The sequence below is a fragment of the Maniola jurtina genome, chromosome 15, assembly GCF_905333055.1.
Source record: "Maniola jurtina chromosome 15, ilManJurt1.1, whole genome shotgun sequence".
NCBI lineage: Eukaryota > Metazoa > Arthropoda > Insecta > Lepidoptera > Nymphalidae > Maniola > Maniola jurtina.
Window position 1 is genome coordinate 3,131,985 of NC_060043.1, and position 25,580 is coordinate 3,157,564.

General features: G+C 37.3%; 2 protein-coding genes and 1 non-coding gene across 4 annotated transcripts; 2 read left to right on the forward strand and 1 right to left on the reverse strand.

The window, feature by feature from the left end:
• Positions 1-9,387, forward strand: LOC123872279 (G-protein coupled receptor Mth2-like). The gene is made up of 8 exons (XM_045916474.1): positions 1-502; positions 2,210-2,381; positions 3,140-3,313; positions 4,847-4,925; positions 5,405-5,592; positions 6,279-6,447; positions 7,017-7,199; positions 8,409-9,387. The coding sequence occupies exons 1-8, from the start codon at positions 101-103 to the stop codon at positions 8,626-8,628; spliced, it is 1,587 nt and encodes a 528-aa protein (XP_045772430.1). The 5' UTR covers positions 1-100; the 3' UTR covers positions 8,629-9,387.
• Trnai-uau lies at positions 2,640-2,712 on the reverse strand. Its single transcript has one exon. It is a non-coding gene; the product is annotated as a tRNA-Ile (tRNA).
• Positions 9,388-11,385: 1,998 nt separating the features above from the next.
• LOC123872282 (probable G-protein coupled receptor Mth-like 3) lies at positions 11,386-18,190 on the forward strand. 2 transcript variants are annotated; one of them, XM_045916481.1, is made up of 8 exons: positions 11,386-11,790; positions 13,887-14,070; positions 14,697-14,891; positions 15,197-15,275; positions 15,610-15,806; positions 16,218-16,371; positions 16,769-16,951; positions 17,555-18,190. In XM_045916481.1, the coding sequence occupies exons 1-8, from the start codon at positions 11,464-11,466 to the stop codon at positions 17,721-17,723; spliced, it is 1,488 nt and encodes a 495-aa protein (XP_045772437.1). In that variant the 5' UTR covers positions 11,386-11,463; the 3' UTR covers positions 17,724-18,190. The 2 variants fall into 2 exon arrangements, with proteins under 2 accessions (XP_045772437.1, XP_045772438.1); XM_045916482.1 differs by having other exon boundaries at positions 16,769-16,858; positions 17,555-17,677.
• Positions 18,191-25,580: the final 7,390 nt, after the last annotated feature.

Below are 25,580 nucleotides of genomic sequence, written 5' to 3' on the forward strand. Positions count from 1 at the left end.
TATTCCACTTAAACTCAAATCAGAAGCGTCTGTAACCGCAAAATACCTATGCATTGTTCGCCCTGGGTTCTATTAGTAATATTAGTAACTACGACCAAAGATGATGTGCTGTAAAATATTCCTAGTGTTTTTCATAATAGTTTTAGTGTCAAGAACTATTTGTGCATTCTCTATGATTCTCGGTCCAGGGGACAACAAGACGGCCAAGTGTTTGGAAAGAAAGTGCATCCCAAAATGCTGTGAAATTGGAAAATATCTAAACTTATCCCTTAATGAGTGTTATGACTACGGCCAAGACTATGACTTTCAGAATGTACCAGTTTATGATGCGTTCACGTCGAATACCCTTGTTCTTAATCAGCTAAAAAACGCCACTATGGGTGACATATTTTACCTGGTGCCTGGAAAAATGTACGAAGTAATACCGGCAAATAATTTGACTTTCGTCGAGAATTTTCCTTTTAGATCAGAACTTTATGGATTAATATCATATTTGACTGAGGTTTGTATCAAATATTTTTTTTAATGTTTATTAATTAAGTAAGTATTTCTTTTATATACGCGCAATTCATAATCTAAAACCCTTCGAGAGAAAAAGGAAATAAGTTGGTAAGTAGATATTCTTACAGGTAGCCTCTCAATATAATATTATTCACAACAACATACTTTTTGTAAAACATAATATTCTAATTTTAATAAGGGTTTTTACATTAGATACCTAGGTACTCAGTATTTCTGGAGGAGTTCTTTAAATATGTGTAAACTTGTTCCATATGGATTTAGATTTAAAAATCCCGTGGGAACTCTTTGACTTTCCGTGACCAAAAGTAGCCTATGTCGTTCCCTGGGATGCAAGTTATCTCTAAACCAAATTTCGTCAAAAGCGGCCATGAAAAGCTAACAACAGACAGACAGACACACTTTCGCATTTAGTATGAATTTTGCGTTTAGAAAAGAAAAATCCTGCTGAGATTCTTTTCGTCCCGGAAAATTTGTAAACCCGGCCCATTGGTGAGGATCTGAAGTGTTGTACTTAAAGACTGTACCCTTTAATTCTTCATCATCATTTCAACCCATCGCCGACCCGCACGGGGTTCCATAGACTCTCTATAGGCGGTCATAGTCCACCACCCTAGCCAAGTGAAAATTATTGGCTGATTGCACATACTTTTGACAATTATGTGGAACTCTCAACCATAATATAAGCTTCCTCACGATATTTCATTCATCTTTAAAATTTAACGCACGAACTCCAAAAAGTTAGAGATGCGTGGCTCTGCTTTTTATTTTTTTCCATTCAGATACTAAGTAGCCCTTGACTGCAATCTCATCCGGTGATAAGTGATGATACAATCTAAGATGGAAGCGGGCTAACCTGGAAGGGGTATAGCAGTTTTATTAAACCCATACCCCTTTGGTTTCTACACGGCATCGTACCGAATCGCTAAATCGCTTTGCGCTTAGCCGGGAGGAGGCCGAAATGTTAACCACTTATCTATTACCGCTATATCCGGCTTATTTACTACTGTCTGTTGGGAAACACTGAACTATAGGAAATTAAACAAACTAAGTACTACTTACTTGTTCATATATTATATTGTTAAGTAAAACGATAAAATAAGGAAATAACTATTATTAATTGGAACCATAATTAACTGGAACGTCGTTGTTTACGCTATTTTATTGTTAATTGCTGTGAAAAACCACACTAGATAAAAAAGTTTTTGTAACGTAAGCTTGTATTAGTCAGGCGTATCTACAGAGCGTACCTGACTTTACTCAGAGTTATAGTTTCAGTTGAAACGAGACAGATTTATGCCAATGATATAACGCTGTCTCGTTTTAAAAAAGCTTTTAAGCTTTTAACTCTGGTTTGGTCTGGTGAAAGGCTTCGGCCGTGGCTAGTTGCCACCTTACCAACAAAGCCATGCCGCAAAGCGATTTAGCGTTCCAATACGATGCTCTTTAGAAACTGAAGGGAAATAGTTTTAATAAAAACTAACTAGCCCCTTTCAGATTAGCGCGCTCCCATCTTAGACTGCATTACTTACCTTCACGAGATTGTAGTCCAAGGGCTGACTTGTATCTGAATAATAAAATTTAAAAAAAAAAGATTGACAGCATATACTTAGTGCCTTATTAGGGTTCCTTTTTTACTCTGGATCCGGAACCCTAAACAGCTCTAAAGAGAAACACAATTTGTTTTCAGACCGGTGAAATGTACATGGAGTTTCCGAACGCTTACAGCCGATGGACTCGAGTGGAAGACTTCTGCGTTGACTACGTGGTCACCGATGAGACCACGGGAGACGTGGAAGTCTACAATTTACTGGTAATGGCCTCCACAGAAGAAGTCGGCGTACAGAGCTACTATTATTACTGTAAGTACCATTGAAACTTTTGTTATTCCATTACAAGTTAGCCTTTGACTGTGACCACACCTGGTGGTAAATGATAATGCAGTTTAAGGTGGAAGCGGACTAACTTGGAAGGGGTATGGCAGTTTTTATTGAACCCATATCGGTTTCTACACGGCATCGTACCAGAACGCTAAATCGGTTGGCGGCACGGCTTTGTCGGTAGGATGGTAACTAGCCACCAGACCATACAAGCGACAATTTGAAAATAAATTTTCATATTGCCCCTGCCGGGAATCGAACCCGGGACCTCCCACTTATAAGGTCAGAGGGCTCACCACTGCCCCACGGAGGTCGTCTAAGACAAGTGCGAGTTAAGCCATCGAGTTCTGAACCAGCTGGTTAATACTGAATAATCTGCTGTTGTGATTGGCTGAATTTACGGTATTTCTGCTGCAAAAGTGCATTTCAGCATTTTCAGCCAATAGTAAGAGAGTGTTGGCCAATCAGAGGTGATTACAATCGTCTATAGCTGTCAAACTACGGTGGGAGGCCCCGATGGCTTTTATTATGATTTCAGCGAGGAGTGAGGGCATATGGATTCAAGACAAAGTTGCTAATTATGGGCCTCACAAGGAAACTTATAGAGCATAGATAAGTTATTTAAAGAGATCCGTGGGAGAGCCAACAGTTAGATAAAATAAAGCCCGTTTAAGCTTCTATTAATGTTTAACGTGTAGGTAGAACACTATAAATAAAGAGAGAAAAAATTACATTTCCAGATTTGATAACATCTTGTGTGTTCCTGATTTTGGTACTGCTCGTCTACATGATACTGCCTGAGCTGAGGAACCTTGGCGGCATGATACTTATGGCGTACACTAGTAGCTTGCTTATGGGCTTCATTCTACTGGCGGTCATGCAGAGCGGCGATATTGTCAAATGTATCGAATTAAGTAAGTAGCACTGACTATAGCCTAGGATTACCAGATGCCCCGTATTTTACAGGTTACCCCGTATTTCAGGGTATGATAATTCAAAACCTACAATTGCGCAAATAAAATACGGGGTAAATTATGCTCCCGTATTTTTTTTACAAATTCAGCTGGAGCAGGCTGGCGAAACCAAACCCAGATGAAGATATTATATTTTCCCTGTGCGGCAATGCGTGACTCGAAGGCGGAATAGCAAGTTAAATGCAATTTTAAATTAATATGCAAAGATTCTTATACATATTTTGTTTCACAAAATGAAGCTTTTAAAAGCCGTTTCTTCGAACAATATTATAAGTATTCAAAAAAATATCTAGCCGGTCTGCCGGCTCACTTTCAATTTTCGCTCTACAACCTATTTCGAAATCCCTCCTGATAAACAATTCATAAATTAGTTTTGTAGGAATTACCCAAATTTTGCGTTAGTGCCAACAATAGCAAAAATCAGGGTTGGCCAAACTTCAGATACCCATTTTACTTCTGAAATCTCCCCTCTCTGACCTCAGAAAGCACAAAATAGCGATCCAAGTCGCCATTCATGTCATTGGGTGAATTTTGAAAAATTGTGTATCTATTTAAACCAAAAGTGTATGTGTAAAAGTAATTTAATTAAATTCCCAAAAATCTTTTAGCTATGCTAACTGGGCACAGATTGATATGTTTGCTATAACGATTTTGACAGCTGCCAAGGTTGGATTTATTTATTTTATTTCATTTATATCTATTAAACTTATAGAACTAGATGAAAGTGATTAAAATGATGGATCTGGGAGGTTAAGCACGAAAGTTGTGGTTGACACATTGCAATAATTACAATTGTTGTGGTATCCTGAATTTATGGTATTCCCAAATTGTCATAGGATTACTCGTACCTCTTCAAAATGATCAATTATGATGACAACCCTAATACCAAGAATATTATGATTATGAATCCGTATGCGAGCCAAGAAGCTGTTAACAAAATCATAATGTTATATGTTTAAGATGGGTTTATTCGTAGTGTGCTTCACACAAACGTAATTTGGCTCTCATTTGAATAGTAACCAATGAAACTTTGAAGATACGCTTTAGGAATCAATGTCTGTGATGTCCAGTTATACGAAGGTTATACGTTACAATACTCAGTTTCAAAGTTACATGGTCTTAAGAATTTACAAACAAATCTGTAAACCCGTGTAATTTGAAAACTAGGTATTTTTACGGAAAACTGGCAAACAGACATACATAATAGTTTCTAGAACGTGTCTACAAAATTACACCGAGTTTAATGAGAATCAAACGTAAGTATGTATAGGGCGAGTAACGGAGAACCACTTCCAAAAGTTTATTTGAATAAAACTACATAATGAAGAGATCAGTCGATATCTGGCTCAGTTTTACATTTACAACAGTAAAAATGGAATCAGCGCACCTTACATTTATGTATCAAGAAGCGATTGTATTTACTCCTCCTCCTTCTCCTCCTGTAAACTTATAAGAACAATTTTCTTATTTCAGCCGCCTCCATATACTTCTTTCTGTTGGCAACTTTCTGCTGGATGAGTGTTATGTCTGTTGACATTTGGTGGACTTTCCGGTGAGTGTTAATCATTGTAATTGTTACCTAAATAATCCATACAATAATAACTCAATCGAAACAAAATCTGGAGCACTTTAACTCCACGCAGTCTTGTCCGTTCTACCTCTAGAGTGTTTTTATAAAACGTGAAGCCAAAAGCTTGCGTAGAAAATCCTACGAGGCTGAGAGGACCAAAAGGCAGAAGTGGTGAGCAGTACCAGTAACATTTGTAGCGTTTAAAAGCTGAATGAAGGGACGACGGAGTAAAACTTGTGGGGGTACCCATTCCGTGAAACTTTCAGTTAACGCTGAATTCAAGTTATCATTTGGACTCTTGCGTTCTAAGTAAACGATTTACCAAGTAAATAATTAACGATAAAATAAATAACGATTGGCAAAAAAAACAATCCGGATTTTTACCATTTAGACATGGAAATCCTAGGATTTACCATATTTCGAGCTAATATATTGACTCTAAAACATCATTTTTATTTCAGTGGGTACGCAAAAGCAAGGCCTATCCATAGAAGGGGAGAAAGCTTTAAGTTTTGCATGTACTGCCTGTATGGATGGGGGCTGCCTGGTGTAATGACTATCGGATTGGTAGTCGTCAATGAAGCTGATTTGTCTCATATGCCTTGGATCATCAAGCCTCTGATACCCAAGGGAGGGTGTTTCCTTCAAGGTAAAGTTCTGTACGAATAAATACGTGTATAATAAATATAATTATATAGATACGGAAAAAAGGGAAACGTTTTACGTCCACCGAGGTAGATATACCTACGTAGTATTATTAGTTCAATGTTTACGTCTTATTCTTTCGTCATCTGTTCCAAACCCTTGGCTAAGAATGACCATTCTTTACAAATGATCACTTAAGCCCCATCCCTATCAATGGTACTAGCATTGGAATAGACTGACTTTTCTGTACTACTTCAATACTATCTGGAAAGCTCCAATTTGCAATTTGAGGCACCTCCTCCAACAATTACACAACCTAATACAACAATTATTAACTAAGCAACCCGTATTAACAGTTTTGCAGGAGATGGCTGTAACTCAAGAGACACAGCTATGAATTAGTGAAGATTATTTAGGATAGGTTGACTTTGGGAAGTTACTCAACAAAATAGTTCGAAAATATGTCTGGAAAACTGATTCTACACTAGGTACTTACGTGTAATATTTGAATGTGGTGGTGGTAGTCCGTAGTGGTGGCGGTAGTTGTGGTGTTGATGAAGATGACAATAATGCTATAGGTACTTTGATTGCACTCGGTGGTTTATGATGAATGTAGTGGCGATGGTGGTGGTAGTGATGTTGGTGAAGATGACCACGATGACATACCTTGTAATACTCTATTAATTTTAGAGGGGCAGAAGTTGGTGTACCTCTACATACCGCTGCTGTTTCTGATCCTGAGCAACTGGTTGTTCTTCCTGATGACTGCCTACAACATAAGACGACTGATGCGTGGGACTGCTGTGTTGAACACAGCCGCTGCGGGCAACCCAGCCGCTCACCAACAGCAGAGAAACAGGTAGGTAATATACTCTACATACCGCTGCTGTTTCTGATCCTGAGCAACTGGTGCTGTGATGCGAATGCGATGCTGATGCGCTGTGTTGAAGTCAGCCGCTGCGGGCAACCTAGCCGCTCACCAACAACAAAGGAACAGGTAATGAAAATAATCGATTACTAGCAAGCCGAGTTTTGGCTGGTTCTTCTCGGTGGAAAAACATTTCAAATTGATTGGTAGTTTCACTTAACATGCTTCTATAAAAGACGCCGTGGTCTGTGAAAGAGTAGCTGCTGAGTTTTGCTGGCTCAGTAGAATTTGCTTTCCGAACCATGTTAGAGCCCCAGACGTAGCATAAGACACACTAGATTGTCCTACAAAAAAAAAAAAAACGAGTTTTTAAACTACTTTGATTACCTACTTTGATTTTTTATGTTCTCTATGCGTGTTTTATTGCCATCCTCACCTCATTCCACTGTATCGGCGGTTCCTCTGGTGCTGCAAATGTTCATGGGCGGCGGTAATCAGGTGATCTGCCTGCTCGTTTGCTCGCTATTTTTTATAAAAAAAAAATCTTACTGTCTTTTCAGACTTATGGTATACCTGAAGCTATCTGTGATAATGGGCATCAATTGGCTGTTAGAGGTTGTGAGCTTCTTCACGCCGAAGCTCAGGGTTTGGGAGGTCTCCGACACATACAATCTGCTGATTGGATTCGCGATATTTCTCATCTTCGTCTGCAAAAAGAAGATATACAAGAAACTAGTGGCAAGGTGAGTGGCGTGCTGTGTTTTTTAGTGTTCCGTAGTAAACAAGGAACTCTAATAGTTTTGCTATGTCTGTCTGTCTGTCCGTCTGTCGGGGCTTAACTCAGAGTCAAAAGTATTTTTGACTGTAGAGGTTGAAAGTATTATCAAGACACACAACTTGTGTGCAGCCAAGTTCTAATCAGACAAATTTTCTAATAGAATAAATAATACAAAGACTCATACTTACTTATTTAAATTATGAAGAAAATAAGTTTTTCATGAGAACATGAAAAAAGACAGTGGAAAAAATTTGAATAGGTAGTTTAAAATAATGTAGACGTTTCTAAGACAGATCTAGGGAAAGAAATAGATACCGTTTAAGAAACAAAGATCGCTAAAATTTTAAGCAACTAGCGTGGCTACAGAACCCTATCTACCTACTTATAATACGAGTAGTTCAGTTTTTTAACTACATATAAATTCTGGCAGTGTTCCTTGGAAGACCTGTGACGACTCCTTTTGCTGAACTAGAGAACAGTACGTAATATGAAGTGTGTGTATATATGTGTATGTGTACATAGAAATATCCATTTGGTTCTGTTCTATGCTGGCTATCTGTTTTATAATCAAGTAATCACCGGCTCACTGCCTACTTCAACTGACTGTTCTACAAATATTTCCTTAGAAGTATTTCTGATTGCATTCTGCATGATTAAGGTTCGTCTTAGTATTGCAGTGCTTTCGTAAAATCGTCAACTAAATACTTACTTACATATTTTGTTTTTAGGGTTTGTAAAAGGAAAATTGGAACCTTTATAGGATCACTTTGTTGTCTGTCTGTCTGTCTGTCCGTCGAGTCTATCAAGAAAACCTATAGGGTACTTCCCGTTTACCTAGAATGATGAAAGGTAGGTAGGTAGGTCTTATAGCACAAGTAAAGGAATAAATCCGAAAACCGTGAATTTGTGGTTACATCATGAAAAAAAATGAAAATGTTTTTAAATTTTCAAAGTAAGATAACTATGCCAAGTGTGGTATCACATGAAAGAGCTTTACCTGTACATTCTAAAACAGATTTTTATTTATTTTTATGCATAATAGTTTTTGATTTATCGTGCAAAATGTCAAAAAAATACCCGAGTACGGAACCCTCGGTGCGCGAGTCCAACTCGCACTTGGCCGGATTTTTTTGAGATGAATATAATGTTTTACTAACTTTATCTCTACTTCCAGGTTTTATGAGCTACGCAGCAGCTGGTTTGGTGGAAAACGTCCAACGCGGACCTTGACTAAAAGCAGTACAAGTAGCAGCACCTTGGAGTCTAATCTTAGCCAAGATATACCGCTGCAAGTGTCTAACAACCCAATGCCTGAGGATAAACGAGGAAGAAAGAACTGTAATGTCTTCAGCTTCAATAGAACGAATTATAAAATCAACACGGATTTGAAGTAATATTTTTAAGAGCGTTAATTTTATCAAAGAGAAGGCTTTCAAGGGTTGAGGCACACCGAACGAATTTCAATTTACTTGGCATAACAGCTCACATCCACCCCGTTTGTATGAATCACCCGTAACATTATGTCGTGACTCGTGACTCATGCAAAATGCACAACTAACTACACCAAAGCGGCAAAATTTTTGCTAAAATTATGAAAAATGTGGGTTATAAAAAAATCAATTCAAGCAATTCAGTATCATCTGCTTTAACGGTGAAAGAAAATATCGTGAGAAAACCTGCATGCTTGAGAATTCTCCACAATGATCTCAAAGGTGTGTGAAGTCAATCTGCACTGGGCCAGCGTAGCATGGTGGACTTTGGCCAAACTTCTGATCGACTTATGCTCTCAATCTGAAAGGAGAGACCCGTGCTTATTAGTGGGCCGGCAATGGGCTGATCATGATGGTATCTGATAGGTAGGTACCTACCCGTTAATTTTATGAGGCTTTATTAGTATGTTATTATAATGTAATTAAGTTAAAGTAATTAAGTAGACCTAATCTTAAGTATCAATTAAACTGAGTAAGTATGAGTAAAATTTTTTAAGTATAAGAAGGTTAAAATAAGTAGGTAAATTTTAGAATGTTTGTACTACTTGTTAGAAGTATTTCTAAGTAGGTACTTATAATAATTGACCAATGATTCTGCCAAAGATATTTTTGTAAGGATACAACTGCATTTATAATTTTTAATAAATTTAAAGTATCACATAAGTAACAGATTTTTATTTAATTAATAGTCCCTGGGCATAATTGATGCAAACGCATAGCTCAGCTTCTTTCGAGTTGTTCCCGCGGGAACTCAGCTTTGACACCTATCCAGATAAACTTGGAAAGTAAAACATTATAGGCATACTGGCAACTAAAATAAAATGATAGGTCTAAATGTATCTATTGCTAATCTTTCATAAGAGATCCCTTCTATGACTAGATTTAGACCTGTCATTTTAGTTTATGCGACAGTTAGGGGATTTCTAATAAAACGTCGAGGCTTCGACGTCACTGGCAGGCGTAAAATGTTAGTTCATTTGACGCTAGCTGTAGCCCTAAAGTAGCCTATTTTTCTATGATTTCACGTCACCCGTAGCCTAATATTTGACATATCATCCATTCAGGATCAAATCGAGAGTTCCCTCACTCTGGTTCACTCTGGTTTAGTTTAGAGCAGTGATGGGCAAACTACGGCCCGCGGGCTAACTCCGGCCCACGGACTGTTTTGATCCGGCCCGCGGCCCACTTACACCTTAATCAAAAAATATTTTTAAAAAAGGGTGTAACAAACTAATGAAAGTAATAATAGCTATTAGCTTGCCATTTTATTCTCGCTTATATTGAATATGTTTTTTTACACTATTACATCCTTACACGTTTATTATGGTTTAGTCCAGGGATGGGCAAACCTTTCAGGACAAGGATTTGATTGAGCCAACTCTCGCCCCCCTCACTCCCCTCTAAAATGCTATGTGAGTACCTGCTGTAATAAACTATTTGTGAACAATTGTAATTGTGACAAGTGAAATAATGTCTAAAAAAGGAAAGTTAACGTCGAGTGCCGAAAAAATCTGGCCCTCATCAGATTTCCTAGGTTTTTTTGGCCCTCCATGAGAAAAGTTTGCCCATCCCTGGTTTAGAGATTGTGTACAACAGAAATAGCAACATTTTCTAAGTAATTAGGTAAATACAAAATATCATCCAAATTGTAGAGTCGAAGTAATTAAATACAAAATATCATCCAAATTGTAGAGCCGTTTACAATAAACTAATGACGAAGGTGATTACGCATCCATACTAATATTATAAACTAGATCTTTTACTTTTTCACGACCCATTCGTTCAACCAATTTTGACGAAATGTGGTATATTCAGCGATAGCTTTTTTTTTATTGAAAATATTACTAAACTATACTAATAGTATAAACTAGTTAGATCTTTTACTTTTTCACGACTCATCCGTTCAACCAATATTGACATATTTAGTGATAGCTTTTTTTTATTGAAAATATTACAATAAAACTTAAAACTAGCCTTATCTAATTACTAATCATGCCCGCGATAGCTTGCATCCTGTTGACATCATAGGCTACTTTTATCCCGAATAGGAAAAATCTAAGAGTTCCAACGGAATTTTTTAAAACTTAAATCCACGCTGCAGTCGCAGCCATCATCTACTAATACCACAGAATATAATATAACTAAACGATGCCCGTGGATTAGCCCGCGTGGATTTCGGTTTTTTTAAATTCCTTAGAAACTCTTTGATTTTCCGGGATAAAAAGTAGCCTATTTCCTTCCCCGGGATGTATTCCAAGTCTGTATCAAATTTCATTAAAATCGGTTCAGCGGTTGGGCCGTAAAAACGTAGCAGACAGAGAGACAGACACACTTTCGCATTTATAATATTAAGTATGGAAGCATGGATAATTATAACAGTCTATGGTCTTATGCAAGAATTGTTCGTTTAAAAGTATAAAATAAAAGCACAGTCTTCTGATGTGGTAAACGTTACGTACGTGCCTAACGAACGAACTACCCTACTGAGTAAAGGCTCTCATTGCTTAGTTGGAACGAATCTGAAATCACAGGCGAAATCGCGAGCAAAAACTAGTGTAGTATAACTATGTGTGCTGACGTATATAATATTCTACGTGATTCTACTACGTGTTACCCACTTATCTAACCTAGCTGAGTCACTGCACTTATGGGACATTTTGAGGTAGGTAATAACCACATTTAAATCATACTAATACAGTAACGTCTCTTGTACAGTCTATACATAAGTATTAATCAATCATGAATTCCGCACTTAAGATTGCTATTATAGTAATTTTAATCGTAGATAATAGTCAGAGTAATTTACTCGTATCAGATATTTGTGGACAAGGATTGAAATGTGTACCGAAGTGCTGCCCAGACAAGTTCTACGTTTTCTGTGATTTAGATGACTCATGTAAATGTGAAGCGATGGTGATAGATAGTGCAGATTTGTCTAAAGTGCCGGTTTATAATGAATATTTGAAATATACGGGAAAGAATTTGACTGATGTCTTCAGTCTTGTGAAGGGAGATCTTCAAGAGGAGAGCTTGGATAGTGAACTGATGGACATTTATTTGGTGGAGGTGAGTATTTAATATCGGAAAAATATTAGTTAAATAGTTACGGCAATCAAAAAGGTACAGGCAAAACAAAAAAATTAATAATAGAATCCGATTCGGGCCTTCGTACGAGAAATAACACTTTTTAATTTTTTTAAATTTCCGTAGCGGCCATTTTTTAACCCCCAACCCAAAAAGAGGGGTGTTATATAAGTTTGACGTGTGTATCTGTGTATTTGTCTGTGGCATCGTAGCTCCTAAACTAATGAACCGATTTTAATTTAGTTTTTTTTGTTTGAAAGGTGGCTTGATCGAGAGTGTTCTTAGCTAGTAATTATTTGATGTATTGTAATAGCGACAGTAAGAAATACTTACACATTCTGTAAAAATTCAACTTTACCTATTACGGTTCACGAGATATGTACAGCCCGCTGACAGACAGAGGACGGACAGACTGACAGCGGAGGCTTAGTAGTAGGTTCCAGTTGGCACCTTTCGGGTACGAAACCCTAAAAAGCGGTGATAGCCTATATTGGTCTCTGTCAGTGTGTCACAGCCATTTTACTATTATTCTGAGACTAGCTGATGCCCGCGACTTCGTTCGCGTGGATGTAGTTTTTTAAAAATCCCGTGGGAACTCTTTGATTTTCCGGGATGAAAAGAACCCCGAATGCCTGAGATGCTGGTCCGTTCTCAGTAGTGAGCGGGCGACATGGGTTGATTGTGATGACTCGGTAGGAACGCGAACGTGATCCAGAGTAGCGTGGCTGCGCAACCTGTGAAAACCCATTAGATAAGTATGTTACTTAAGAGGGGTCTCTCCGTCACTCGCTTCATACAAACGTAGTTCCAATTTCATTTGAATATTAAGCAACCAAAGTCCATGAAATTTTGCAGACATATTCTAGAAACTAATATCTATGTCTGTGGTTTTCCAGATTTCTGTTAAAATATTCGGTTTCAAAATTACGCGGTCTTAAAAATTTACATACAAATCTTTAAGCCCCTGTAATTTTAAAACTACATATTTTTAGAAAAATCTAAAACACCATAGACACAGATATTAGTTTCTTAGACTTTGGTTGCTTAATATTCAAATGAAATTGGAACTACGATTGTATGAAGCGAGTGACGGAGAGAGCCCTGTTAAAAAAGGATAATGAGGTAGGTATTTAAAATCTATGATTAAAATATACAACTTACGTTAATATAATATTTAACGTCATATTTTAACAATAACAAAATACAAGGAAAATTTTTATATTTACTTCATTAATTAAGTTAAGATTAGTAGCTTAGGAACAAATAGTTATTTCAACTTCTTTTTTGAATGATAAAAAATAATACTGAAAACAGTAGGTAGGTTTTTATGAAAGAAATCATGAAAGTTTGTATGTATGAAATAATTTATAGGTATATAGCTATCACAATATCTAAGTAATCTAAGTAGGTCGCTAACTATGGGCCTCATACGAAAGCTCTAAAGTCACTCAGCCAGAGCAACCGACAAAGCTCAGCGGGTTGCGAAGCTGTGTGCCTAGTGGGAGATTTTTAACCTATTCGATCGCGTAAAAGTTAACTGCGTTTTGTATGGAATTGAAACAGCGCCATCTAGTGACAAGAAGATGGCGTTGTTTCATTAGCGCGATCGAATAGGTTAAAAATCTCCCACTAGGCACACTGAAGACGTGGCAATGGGCAGGGCACATAATTCGAAAAAGCGATACATGTTGGGGCCCCAGGGTGCTGAAATGGTGACCTCACACCGGTAAGCGCAGCATCTGAAGATCCCCCACATCGCAGACATGAGCAGACGACATCAAACGAGTGCGACTCGTTATGGATTCAGGCGGCACAAGAATGAGGCGTGTTAAAGTCCCTACAAGAGACGTATGTCCAGCAGTGGACGTCGATCGGTTGATGTAGATGATGATAGATTCTGGTGCGGTACGTAATAATGAGACTGGAGTAAGTCGCTCGACAGTGGTTGATGATGGTCTGGGTGAGAATTTAATTAAAATGTGAGCGGTGTTTTACTGGAGTCTTCACCACGCTGCCACAGATAACTAATAATATTTTTTTTAAACATAATATAAATTAGACTCATACAATTTTTTCAGAATGGGAAACTGCACGTTAAACTAACAATCCCTAATGCTCCAGCCAAATCACTGGTGTTCGGTACTGAGAACTTCTGTGTGGATTTCGTGAAGACGGAAGAATCAATGCACCCTGAAATAACATTTAGAATAACTATGCCGCCCAAACAGGATCACTCCGCTAAATTAAAACTTAATACAGCAGGTAGGTGTCATTTCGAGTATTTAAAATACAGGATAGACTTGCGCTTGCCGAGAATCATGCCTTAAAAAAGCAATGATGAGGTCTGACTTGCAGCGCGCTTGCCTAGAAGATGCCTATTCACTCTTGCTTTAGGTGCATAAGTTAGGCAGGAAACACGGATGATGGGTATTGTGGTAAGTAGATATATAGTAGGACCTAGACGTAGATACTCTTTTATATCTAGATTGTTTTTGGCGCAGAAGTGTGTCCCTACCTACGGAAAATCCGCATTGAAATTATGATTAGGTAGGTACACCATAATTATTTAAGCATAAGTCTCAATCAAATTTTTGACTTGACTGCAATCTCACTGCAAGGTTGTAACTTGGTAAGTGACGATGCAATCTAATATGGAAGCGAGCTAACCTGGAAGGGGTATGGCAGTTTTCTTTTCTCCATGGCAACGTACCGGAACGCCACGGCCAAAACCTCCCACCAGACCAGACCACAAGTTTAGAAATTATAAAATTCCAAACCCCTGGCGGGAATCGAACGTGGTACCTTCCTCTAATAAGACCACATTCTTACCGTTGCGCCAGGGAAGCCATCAAATCCATGTCAATTAATAAATAACGTCCTTTCCCCAGCTTACATAATATCCAGCATTTTCCTAACACTAGTGCTGCTAGTGTACTTCATGTTTGCGTCGTTGAGGAACCTCGTGGGGAAGATAATAATGTCCATAGCAGCCAGCCTTTTGGGTGGCTTCCTCATGTTTGTGGCACTCTTGCTCAAAATCTTGGAAAACGGAGATGTAACTGATGGATTCTGTCTTGGTTCAAGTAAGTAGCAATAATCATCATCAATAGACTATAACAGTCCACCGCTGGACTACAAGCCTCTCCCAACGGGAGGGGTTGCCCATAAATACCACGCTGAGCAGGCTGAGTTCCTGTTAGCACATTCCTGCTTCATCATCAGACCCTAGTTATCTTTGATACATTGGCGTCAAATCAACGAGTCCAAACACGATACATTTGCTGCAAGCTGTCGAGGAGTTAGGTTTTCCGCAGTGTCCTGCTCAAGATTATCGTATGAATTCGTAAAAATGTACTAATCATATTAATGTATGTATTTTGTTTTTCAGATTTCTGTATTTACTTCTTTTTCCTGGCGAGCTTCTTCTGGATGAACGTCTTATCCTTTGATATCTGGAAGCAATTTAGGTAAAACAGTTTTGTACTTTTAGCATCATCAGCGTCAACCGATAGATGTCCACTGGTCCATATAGGTCTCTTGTAGGGAGGCTCTTTCAACACGCCACGGTCTTGCACCGCCTGAATCCAGCGGCATCCCTGCGGTTTGTTTGATGTCGCCTGTCCACCTAGTTGGGAGGGGGGGGGGGGGGGGGGGGACACGATCTGCCTTGTGCATTGCCACCTCAGCTTCGCAACCCTTTGAGCTGTATCGCTGAGGCAATCTGTAGGAGAATCAGAATTCTCAGTACAGATCTCCTCATTTCTGATTTGATGAAACATTTGCAGATCTTTTTTTTTTCAGGAAGAAACGCCTAAGTTCTTACCGAGAACAGAGAGGAGAATATCGGCGCAAATTCCTCACATACTCCATCTACGCCTGGGGCATCCCCTTGGCAATGGCGGTTATATTTATATTATTGGAAAAAAACATTATAGATGTTAGAAGTGTGCCAAGCTTCATAAAACCTAATATTATTCTGAATCAGTGTTTTCTGGGTGGTAAGTGTTTTCGCACGAATAAAATTTATTATCTATCTAACTTTTCGGAGGTATCTGCGTTTAAAGCAATTAAGTAAATATCACTTGCTTTAACGGCGATGAAAAACATCATGAGGAAACCTACATGGCTGCGAGTTGTCCACAATGATCTCAAAGGTATGTGAAGTTTGCCAATCCGCACTTGGTCAGCATGGTAGACTATGGCCAAACCCTTCTCATTCTGAGAGGAGACCTGTGTTCAGTAGTGAGAAGGCAATGGGTTGATCATGATTATGAACTGCTAACACGCTTATCCTTCCCGTAGGTACTCTCGTGACGCCATCCTCAAACTCCACTGCCCTAGGAAATTGCCTAGTTCACCCTTATGGAAGGGCCGGACCTGATTACGAATGATTTTTACCTTTGTTATAGATACGGAAAGGATGTATTACCTTTACATACCGATGCTGATTTTGATTCTTTGCAACTGGGCATTTTATTTCATGACGGCTTATGCGATCTGGCAGACGAAGCGAGACGCCCGGACCATGGGCGTGACGTCTACGCCGAATAATATAAAAGAACGGTAAGAGGAAAAATGTCACCAGCATAGAATTCAGAATAAGTGTAGAAGGTGTAAAGGGGCAAACCTTTCGATCCCTGACTCACAAGTCTTCTCGTACTTCGGTCATATCTTGAAGCGGGGAAAAGATAGGTTAGAGACTAGAGAGGTCCATTATTATGGGTAACACTGAGAACAGGAGAGCGCAAGGCTTCTCTCACCAACAAGATGATCTGACCAGCGATGCGAGTCACATTAGTGTCAGTTTTACAGGATCGCAAAGGACCACTGAAAGAAAACAATGGAAACACCACATTCACTCGAGGTTAAGATCTCGCCAAGACCGCGATCTTCAGTAATGAGCGAGTGAAGACAGAGATGAATGTAATTTAGCCCAAAAATAATGTTTGATCGTTTACAGATTAAAGATCTTCCTAAGGCTGTCTCTAGTGATGGGCATCAGCTGGGTGCTGGAGATCGTGAGCGCGAGCACGCCCGACCTGGCCATCTGGTACATCACCGACCTGTACAACCTGCTCATCGGCGTCGCAATCTTCCTCATTGCTGTTTGCAACAAAAAAGTTTACAAACTATTCATCCAAAGGTACATATTCCTATAGTACGAAGGGATGGGACGCCCCGCACACCCACACAGCGCCCGGCCACGGGATATCCCGCACCGGGTTAGCGCGGGGGCTTTGCGGGTCTGCGGGGCGTCCCCAGCCCCGATTGCCATGTCGACGTGTCGCGAACTATACGTAACTTTCTTGTCTGGATTTCTTAGCAGTCTGTGTTTTTCAACAGTGGATAGTGAAATATTTTATGTAAGACAGCCTGTGCCACTTATGATATTATGTCCAGACTTTACTTCACAAAGCAGATTCTAAAAATCAGCTACAAAGAATTGGTGAGTTATCGCCAAAAACATAGAGTTTAGAAAAAGTCTTCGTAGCATTCTTCTTTAGAGAGATAGTTTTTTGAAAATACTCATGTTTGGCGATTACTCAAGAACTACTTTTTGGAGTTACCCGCTTCTTAGAATAACTCCTTTGGGCTTCACCGCAGTCGGGCAAAAAGGATCCAGCTTGGGTCCCCAAAGTCTATCAGTTCATCGGTTGGATTAGTTACTAGATATAAAATTATTAGTAGTAGCTACGAGTAGTTATAAGAGTATGGATAGTAAGTAATAATACGGATTTCATTTCAGATTTGGTTCAAGGCTCTCCTTCAAGCAGGGTCTGAAATCTTCCACCCAGACCCAGGACTCAACACTTTCTGATGAACCATCGAATGAAGTGCAATTGGCATTAATGAACGATCAAACCATGAACAAAGAACCATCAGATTTCAGCGAGGTCCGGCGAAGTAGATTATGAGTTTATAACCAAACTTCAATGAACTGCCAAGAAATTGTATAAAGACTGAGGTTGAAGACTTAAGTTTCAGTTAAAACGAGACAGATTTATGCCAGCGCCATCACGCTGTCTCGTTTTAACTATCTCTTAAGTCTGAGCAAAGTCAAAGTGCGCTCTATAGATCTCAGCATGAGGCTGCAGCCTCAACACAGCGGCGACACAGAAGCGGCGGCGGTAGGGCAATGATACAATACGCCTTTAATTTTTATATAGATTAAGATGCTGTCCTGGAAGACAGCTGAGGTGGACTAAGCCGCAACATCAATTTTTTTTAATGTATGGACCAACGATTGGCTGCAATCAGTTTAACTACCAAGAGATGATGGAGCGCACTTAGTTACCTAGAAGTCAAAGTCAAAGTCAAAATCATTTATTCAAAGTAGGTACAATTGTACTCCTTTTGATGGTCGAAATTGTTAAACTTGTACGATATAATCATAATCATAATCATAATCATAATCATATTCTTTATTTGCTGAATACAGGTAAAAAAAGTTGTACAAAGAGCATACAATGAGTCCAATGTATTCACCATTTCTGGCATGCAAATATAGTAATTAATATAATAATTAATTAGTCAAATAGTACAATGTCAAAAATTAAAATATGTTAAAAATTAATATTATGTCACAATAAAATTATTATTATACCTATATTATTTTACAGTGCCAACATGTCATTTATTGAATAAAAACATTTATTTATCAACCACGAAAAAAGATCTTTTTTGAAACGTGCTAAAGAAGTTAACTGACGTAAGCCTGGGGGTAGTTTATTATATATTTTTATGCACATGGCATGACTACACTTTCGGTATGCTGCATTATTGGCTCTATATGTTGTTACTAGTCGATCCCTATTTCTTGAGTTCCTCGGATAAATATCACGTGCTTTGCTAAACAAATATTCGTGTTGTTTAACAAATACACAAATATCAAATATATACATAGACGGGAGTGGGAGAATGTGTAATTGTTGAAATAATGGTCGACAGGAGTCCAAGTAGAAGGCTCCTGTCATAGCCCTTACACACCTCTTTTGTGCTATAAACGCCCTATTAGCTTCACTAGAGTTTCCCCACAATATCAATCCGTATCGGAGCACTGACGCAACGTATCCATGATAAGCTGCAAGAACCGTATTTGGTAAGGCTGTTTTACGCAATCTATAAAGCACGTACACGTATCGATTAATCTTTTTGCATACCATGTCAACATGTTCCTTCCACTTAAGATTTTTATCTAGTAGTAATCCTAGGAACTTAGTATGCAGTGCTTCTTCAATTTGATTATCATTATATTTTATATTAAGACTGAAGTTATTCGATCTGTTACTTATACTGAATTGCATGTAGGTAGTCTTGTTGATATTTACTTGTAGGTTATTATCGTTTAGCCAATTCACGATAGTATTTATTTCATCATTGATGTCTTTTTCATATTTATTAATTTCAGCATTATTATTACCTGTCACGACTATAGATATGTCATCCGCAAATAAATAGCAATCATTTTTTGTTACACAAGGTAGGTCATTAATGTAGGTCAAAAATAGTAATGGTCCAAGGACGCTTCCTTGTGGAACACCAAATTTGTTAAGTTTAAAGTCAGAACGTTGAGGAACTATAGTACCACTATCGTCAATAGAATTTATTTCCACACATTGCTTGCGATTTTTTAGGTATGATTCTATCCAGCTAAGCGCCGGTTCTCTGATTCCATTTTGCTCCAACTTGTTCAAGAGGATGCTGTGCGAAACGAAATCGAAAGCTTTACTCATATCAAAGAATACGACACATGTGGGTTTTTTAGAATCTATGTATTCTGATATTTTGTTAGTTAATTGGAATGCCGCTAGGGTCGTGGACTTGTTCTTTTGAAATCCAAATTGCTGTTTGTTAATTATATTATTTTTTGTAAGAAATTTCGATAGTCGATCATACATTGCTTTTTCGAAGATTTTTGAGAAAATAGGCACAAGTGTAATTGGACGGTAGTTATTGAGGCTCTTTCTATCATCTTTTTTATGTAATGGTTTTACTACTGATATTTTGAGAGCATCGGGAAATTCGCCGTTTATAAAAGATAAGTTAACTAAGTGTGTCAAAACTGGTACAAGTTCACATGTACATGTTTTAATGATTTTCGTTATAATTTCATCATAACCTACTGATTTAGTGTTGCGTAATGATTGTATTAGTTTTATCATTTCATTTTCAGATATAGGAGTAAGAAACAAACTAGCACCTGTTTTATTTTGGTTTATGTTACTATTTATTTTGGATTTTGTAGCTTGTGTTTTAAAGTTTTTATCACTATTATTTGTCAAATTTATCCAGAAATCATTAAAACTATTTGCTATATCTTTAGCATTAGTAATTTTATTGTTATTTACTGATATTGATTCTATACATGTGTCATTGTTGTCACTTTTTGTCTCATTATTAATAATTTTCCAAGTGGCATAACATAAATTTTTACTGTTTGCTATATATTTAGAATTAGTCAATTTTCTTGCCGTAGTGATACAATATTTTAATGTTTTCGCATAATTAGTATACTTACTCTTAATGCTGTCGTCATTTTTTTTAAAAGTTAAATATCTTAATGCTCTTTTTTTCTTACAGCTTATTCGAATCCCTTTTGTTAACCATTTTTGCTTTCCCCTATTCTGCACACTTATTTTTAGTCTAGGAAAACAAAGTTTATATAATACAGTTATTAGGGAATGAAAGTTGCTAAACGCTGTGTTTAAATTTTGTTCTTCAAAGATGTCTCTGAACGACAAACTTTGTAGGTGATTTTTAAACATATTTATATTATAATTACTGTAATTACGTTTATACCTGAACCTTGATAATTTTTTTTTAATGTTGTCAAATGTGAAGCTTAATAGTTGCGCTGTATTATGGTCCGAAATATCATGGTGGTGTAATGTACCTAAGGCTCCGTCAATGTTACTTAAAATATGGTCAATGCACGTATTTTTTCTAGTTGGTAAGTTTATATGTAGTTTAAAGTTAAAGTTTTGAGCGAGTTGCTGCAACTCTTCAGAAACTTTGTTGCAATGCAATGTATTTATATTGAAATCGCCTGCTATAATAATATTTCTATTTTTTTTACAGTATTTCTGAAGTATTGCCCTCAATTTTTTTAAAAATACGTTAACATCGGAACTAGGTGTTCGATAGACACAGATGACAAATAGATTTTTATCCACTACTTCTAAACCACAACATTCAAATGTTTCGGATTCACTTAAACTATGTAGGTATTCTAGGTTTTTTGATACAATTTCTTTCGATGTAAAAATACAAACACCGCCCCTTCTTTTTATTCTAGAATAATGTGATGCTAGTATATAATCATTAAGTTTTAAATTGCTTTCATGTCCTTTAGGAATGAAAGTCTCAGTAAAACACAATATGTCTGGGTTTTTTAATTCCTCAATCATTATTTCTATAACATCCTTTTTTGCCAGAAACCCAGCAACATTTTGATGCAGGACTTTACAGATTGAGGTACAATTGTTAGCTGTTGGCAAGAAAAAACTGAAACTTACTATATTTGCTATCGTCAGCTTCAGAAATAGTTCCCTTCTTTACCGAGTCCTGAGTAGTAGTCATGGTGTGTTCGGTTTTTTCATTCATGTCACGAGTTACCTTTTTGAAATAATAAGGAATAGTTCCTTTTTTTGGAGAATGTTTATTAAATCTTGTATTTGGTATATTTTTCCCCAAATTATTATTACCACCAGGCTTAAGTTTTTTGAAATTCAAAAATTTTTTATTATAGTCAATTTGGTCAATCATAAAGTTAATTTTGAGGCACATATTAGATAACGCATTATTTCCATAAATGTTTTTATTCAAGTTAATAAAAGTAGAATTAGGAAATTTGTTACAAATTAGCCGCAACATGTTGTTAAGTTTGTGTTCATTTAGATATTTACTAAAAATTACACTTGTCACAATAATCTGGACTTGTGGTAGTGAGTTTATCTTAGCATATAAGTCAGATGAGATCTTTATTGGATCACTGTCATTTTCGCCTACCGTAAGTATTAATTTGTCATTGCATGAAAGATCGTATAAGTCGCACAATTTGAGAATTTCCCCAGTCGATGCATCAGGCTTAGTGAATGCTTCAATAGTATATTTCTCATAAGGATTATTAATTCTCGACTCCATGAGCGCTGTTGACAAGTTTTTGCATTGTTGACTTCCTATGATATAAATTTTTCGTCCTGTTTTATTTTGGTCATTACTGTTTAGTTGTCTGAATTCCTCATTGGTTGCTGATTTTAATGATATTGCTGTTGTAGTTTCCATTTTCGAGAGTATTATTTCTGTCGGTTTGTGTAATATCGATGGCGTGGCTACATCCATAGTTATAATATTTTGTGTCTTAGGTGTAGAGAACGCATTTCTTAAATCATTAGAGGTTGGCGTATTTTGTGTAGGTGTCTGTATTGAAAGTGCGTGTTTCGATTTCTTTTTCTTCGTGCGTATTGGTGTTGTATTGCCAGAGGTTGTTCCGTCATTTAATATGGTTTTTAGATATTTTATTTGTTTTTCGTGGTCTTCAACTAACTTTCTCAGGTGTGAGTTTTCTATATTTAGTTTTTCAATTTCTTCATGGGCACTTTCTAACTGGGTAGATAGTCCTGCTATATCCTGTTTTAGGTCTAAAACTTGCGAGTTATCGACTGTAGAGAGGTCTGGGAGACTACAAGTACTGACATCCTTTAAAGATGAATAGTGTATATCTTCCATTGAGGTACATGTAATATTATCCAGTGATTGGTTATGTAATTTTGTAAATTTAGAAGTGTTATTACTGAGTAAATTATCTTTTATAGTAGTTTTGTCTAACATGTCACATTGCGCAGTAGATTTTAGCATGTTTGAAGCATCTATAGTCTCAGCCTGTGTTGGAGTTTTTCTGCATTTGTGACATTTCCAGTTGAGTCTCTTTTCCGTTGACATTGTATTGTATCGTTTTAAAGTGACGCTGGCGCATTTCAAATCAAACGTGTTATTGCAACTAACACACTCAAGGTATTCCTTAACTTTAATGGTGTGAGTGCACACTGAGCAGTTCATCCTCCGCTTCGATCTAGTAGACATCTTTGAGTATCACTCGATGTTACCACTACACCAGCGTAACCTTCATAAGTGTGACGAAAAACTTGTTGACTTTCTTAAAGAGCGGTAGGTTGGATCAAACCTTACTTTTTCTTCCGTGTTTTTTTTTTAACTTATTTTCTTTTTCTCTTTTTTTTAACTTTTTTAGTAAAATTTTTCAATAAATAAATAAAAAATAAGGAATGTCTGATTAAAATCTACGTAATAGTTTCGAAACACTTTGTCTATACTATTCATTCGTCTGTACAGTGATTGACAGGTCCATCTATCAGCATAGTGGGTAATTATTTTATTCAAGACTGATTTTACTCATTACTGGTTTTCAGGATCTAGTGATGTAGTTAGGTCTCCGGTCGCTAGGTGGGGTTAACATAATGGTCAGAAGTAAGGTAGATTTAAAATTATAATTATAATTCACAATACAAGAGTGTCAGAAATAAATTCTTAACGGTCACTGGATAATATTTATTGCATTCGTTATATTTCGGAAACTTTTATTTACACTTATAAGTTTTGAGCGATATATTGATGACTGTAAACTTGTTTATTGTTATTAGTAACTAGTAAGGCACTGTTTAACGACATAACACTGTAAAAATATTGAATTTAAGGAGTGATCACTTTCGTACATGTTTCGTTAACTATTTACTTTGTTTTCACTGCTTTTGTTTTGATAACAGTTTTGCTAGTAGGTTATGTTATATTCTAACTGTTTTCACACTTTTTGTTGATTAATAATCACTGTTTTTATTTTATTTATCACTTTGTACATGGAGACCGCTGTTTATGTGGCGACACTAGCGCCAACGCTATAGTGGTGATAATTAATTACGTTACTTAATACTAAAGCTACGAGGGTTCCAAACGCGCCCAAGTCTAAGAAGAGTCCGTTTAACCGAGTTTGACTAAATTTGATACAGGCTGTAGCTTGCACCGCAGGATAGAAGATTGTATGTCCCGGATAATCAAAGTATTCCCATAGAATTCTTTGATTCATCATCTTTTTGGCACAGAGAATATAGTTTGCAACGTGGAGTTCCCACGGGATTTTCGAAAACCCGAAATCATTAATGCAGACGACGTGAATGCGTATTTTATCACCACCCCGCTCCCGCCCCGTCCACCGCTGTCGTTGAGGACGTTGCCTGACTTATGTAATTAAAATGATACCAAAGTATACCTAAATATAATGTACTTACTTATGTTACTTAATTAATATTACTTATTGGAAAGACTCGTTCTTATTTGTCCCATCGGATTTCCTATATTAAAGGTACCTATCATTTTAAATTGATTCTCTGTGCAGCCTATACTTAACACAAAACAACAGTTAGGTATGCGAAGCGAAACTGCAGAGATGTAGGTGAGAACCAATCAGTATTAATAAAAAAGTGGCTCAGATGACGAGAAAAATATTAGAATTTGGCTATCTTAGAATAAAAACCCTTGGCTATATTCTGTTGTCTACAATGGAAAAATCCATCCCAAAAAAAACATAGGCTTTATGCATGGAATTATGGTAGGTAATTAAGCAATCAACATACATCTAAACACATAAAAGAAAAGCTGACCTACCTAATCTATCAACGTTCAATGCACAGCTCAAACTGCTGGACGGATCGGGCTGTTTGGCATCTAGATAGTAGGTAGCTGTGGTAGGTAGGTATGTAACTCTTAGATGAATTTTATACCATCTCTACGAGGTACCTAGCTAATATGACGTAGACCACACGTAGACATCCGTTAAGAAAGGATTTTAGATAATTCAACCCTTATTTGTGTAGTCCACGCGGACGAAGTCACACTGCGTAATATAAAGCTAGAACCTAGGTCCATTAGGGTAGTTAGAGATACCATACATAATAATATAATAGAGAAAAGTACATGGCCTATTTTTTTTTAATTTGCCGCTAATTTTCATCACTCAGCTGCATAGCTTTCACAGGCCTATCACAGGGCACAGGCAGACTCACGAATATCCACAGGGATATCTGCTAAAATGCCAACTCACCTAATAAGTACAAAAAAAATATATCTAGGACTGTGTGGTCTCCCTGTTTCTGAACATTTTTCGATGCTTGTGCCGTGTGGCCCATCATGAAGAGGCGGCTTTGTTTTTTACTTTTCCATGGACAATTTATTATTTCCAACAAACTGTCAAAAATGATCGAAAACAGCCGAAAGTTATCTATGGAGTTGTGGTAGCTATTTTTATCTGTGAGTAGTAATACCATGAATAATATTTTTGCACAAATCTGGGAAGTTTTTTTTGTAAAATATTAATAATGAGACGCACAAGTGGAACGTATTACAAATTGTATTCTTTTCATTTTATCATGAATAGCAGGGAGGCGCAAAACCATGCCTGCAGTGCAGTTAGCATTTAGGTGGCATTTTGTCCACTAACTTGCAAAAGTCAACTCTGACAGGTTACTTGCACAGTCACTTGAAGTTGCACTCATTATACACGTTTTGATACGTACACGCGACGAGCCAATTTCTGCAATAAGTACTTAGCCTTAGCTGTTATAATTGCTTAAACTTTAAAAAATTAAGACCGGCATACAACGACCGCTAACTTTTGCAAGCTTCATTGCTAGTGGATAGTGGACACTTCGCTTTTGCATTTAAGGCTAGGAAGAAATTCATATCGTGATTCGGGGGAAATTCTT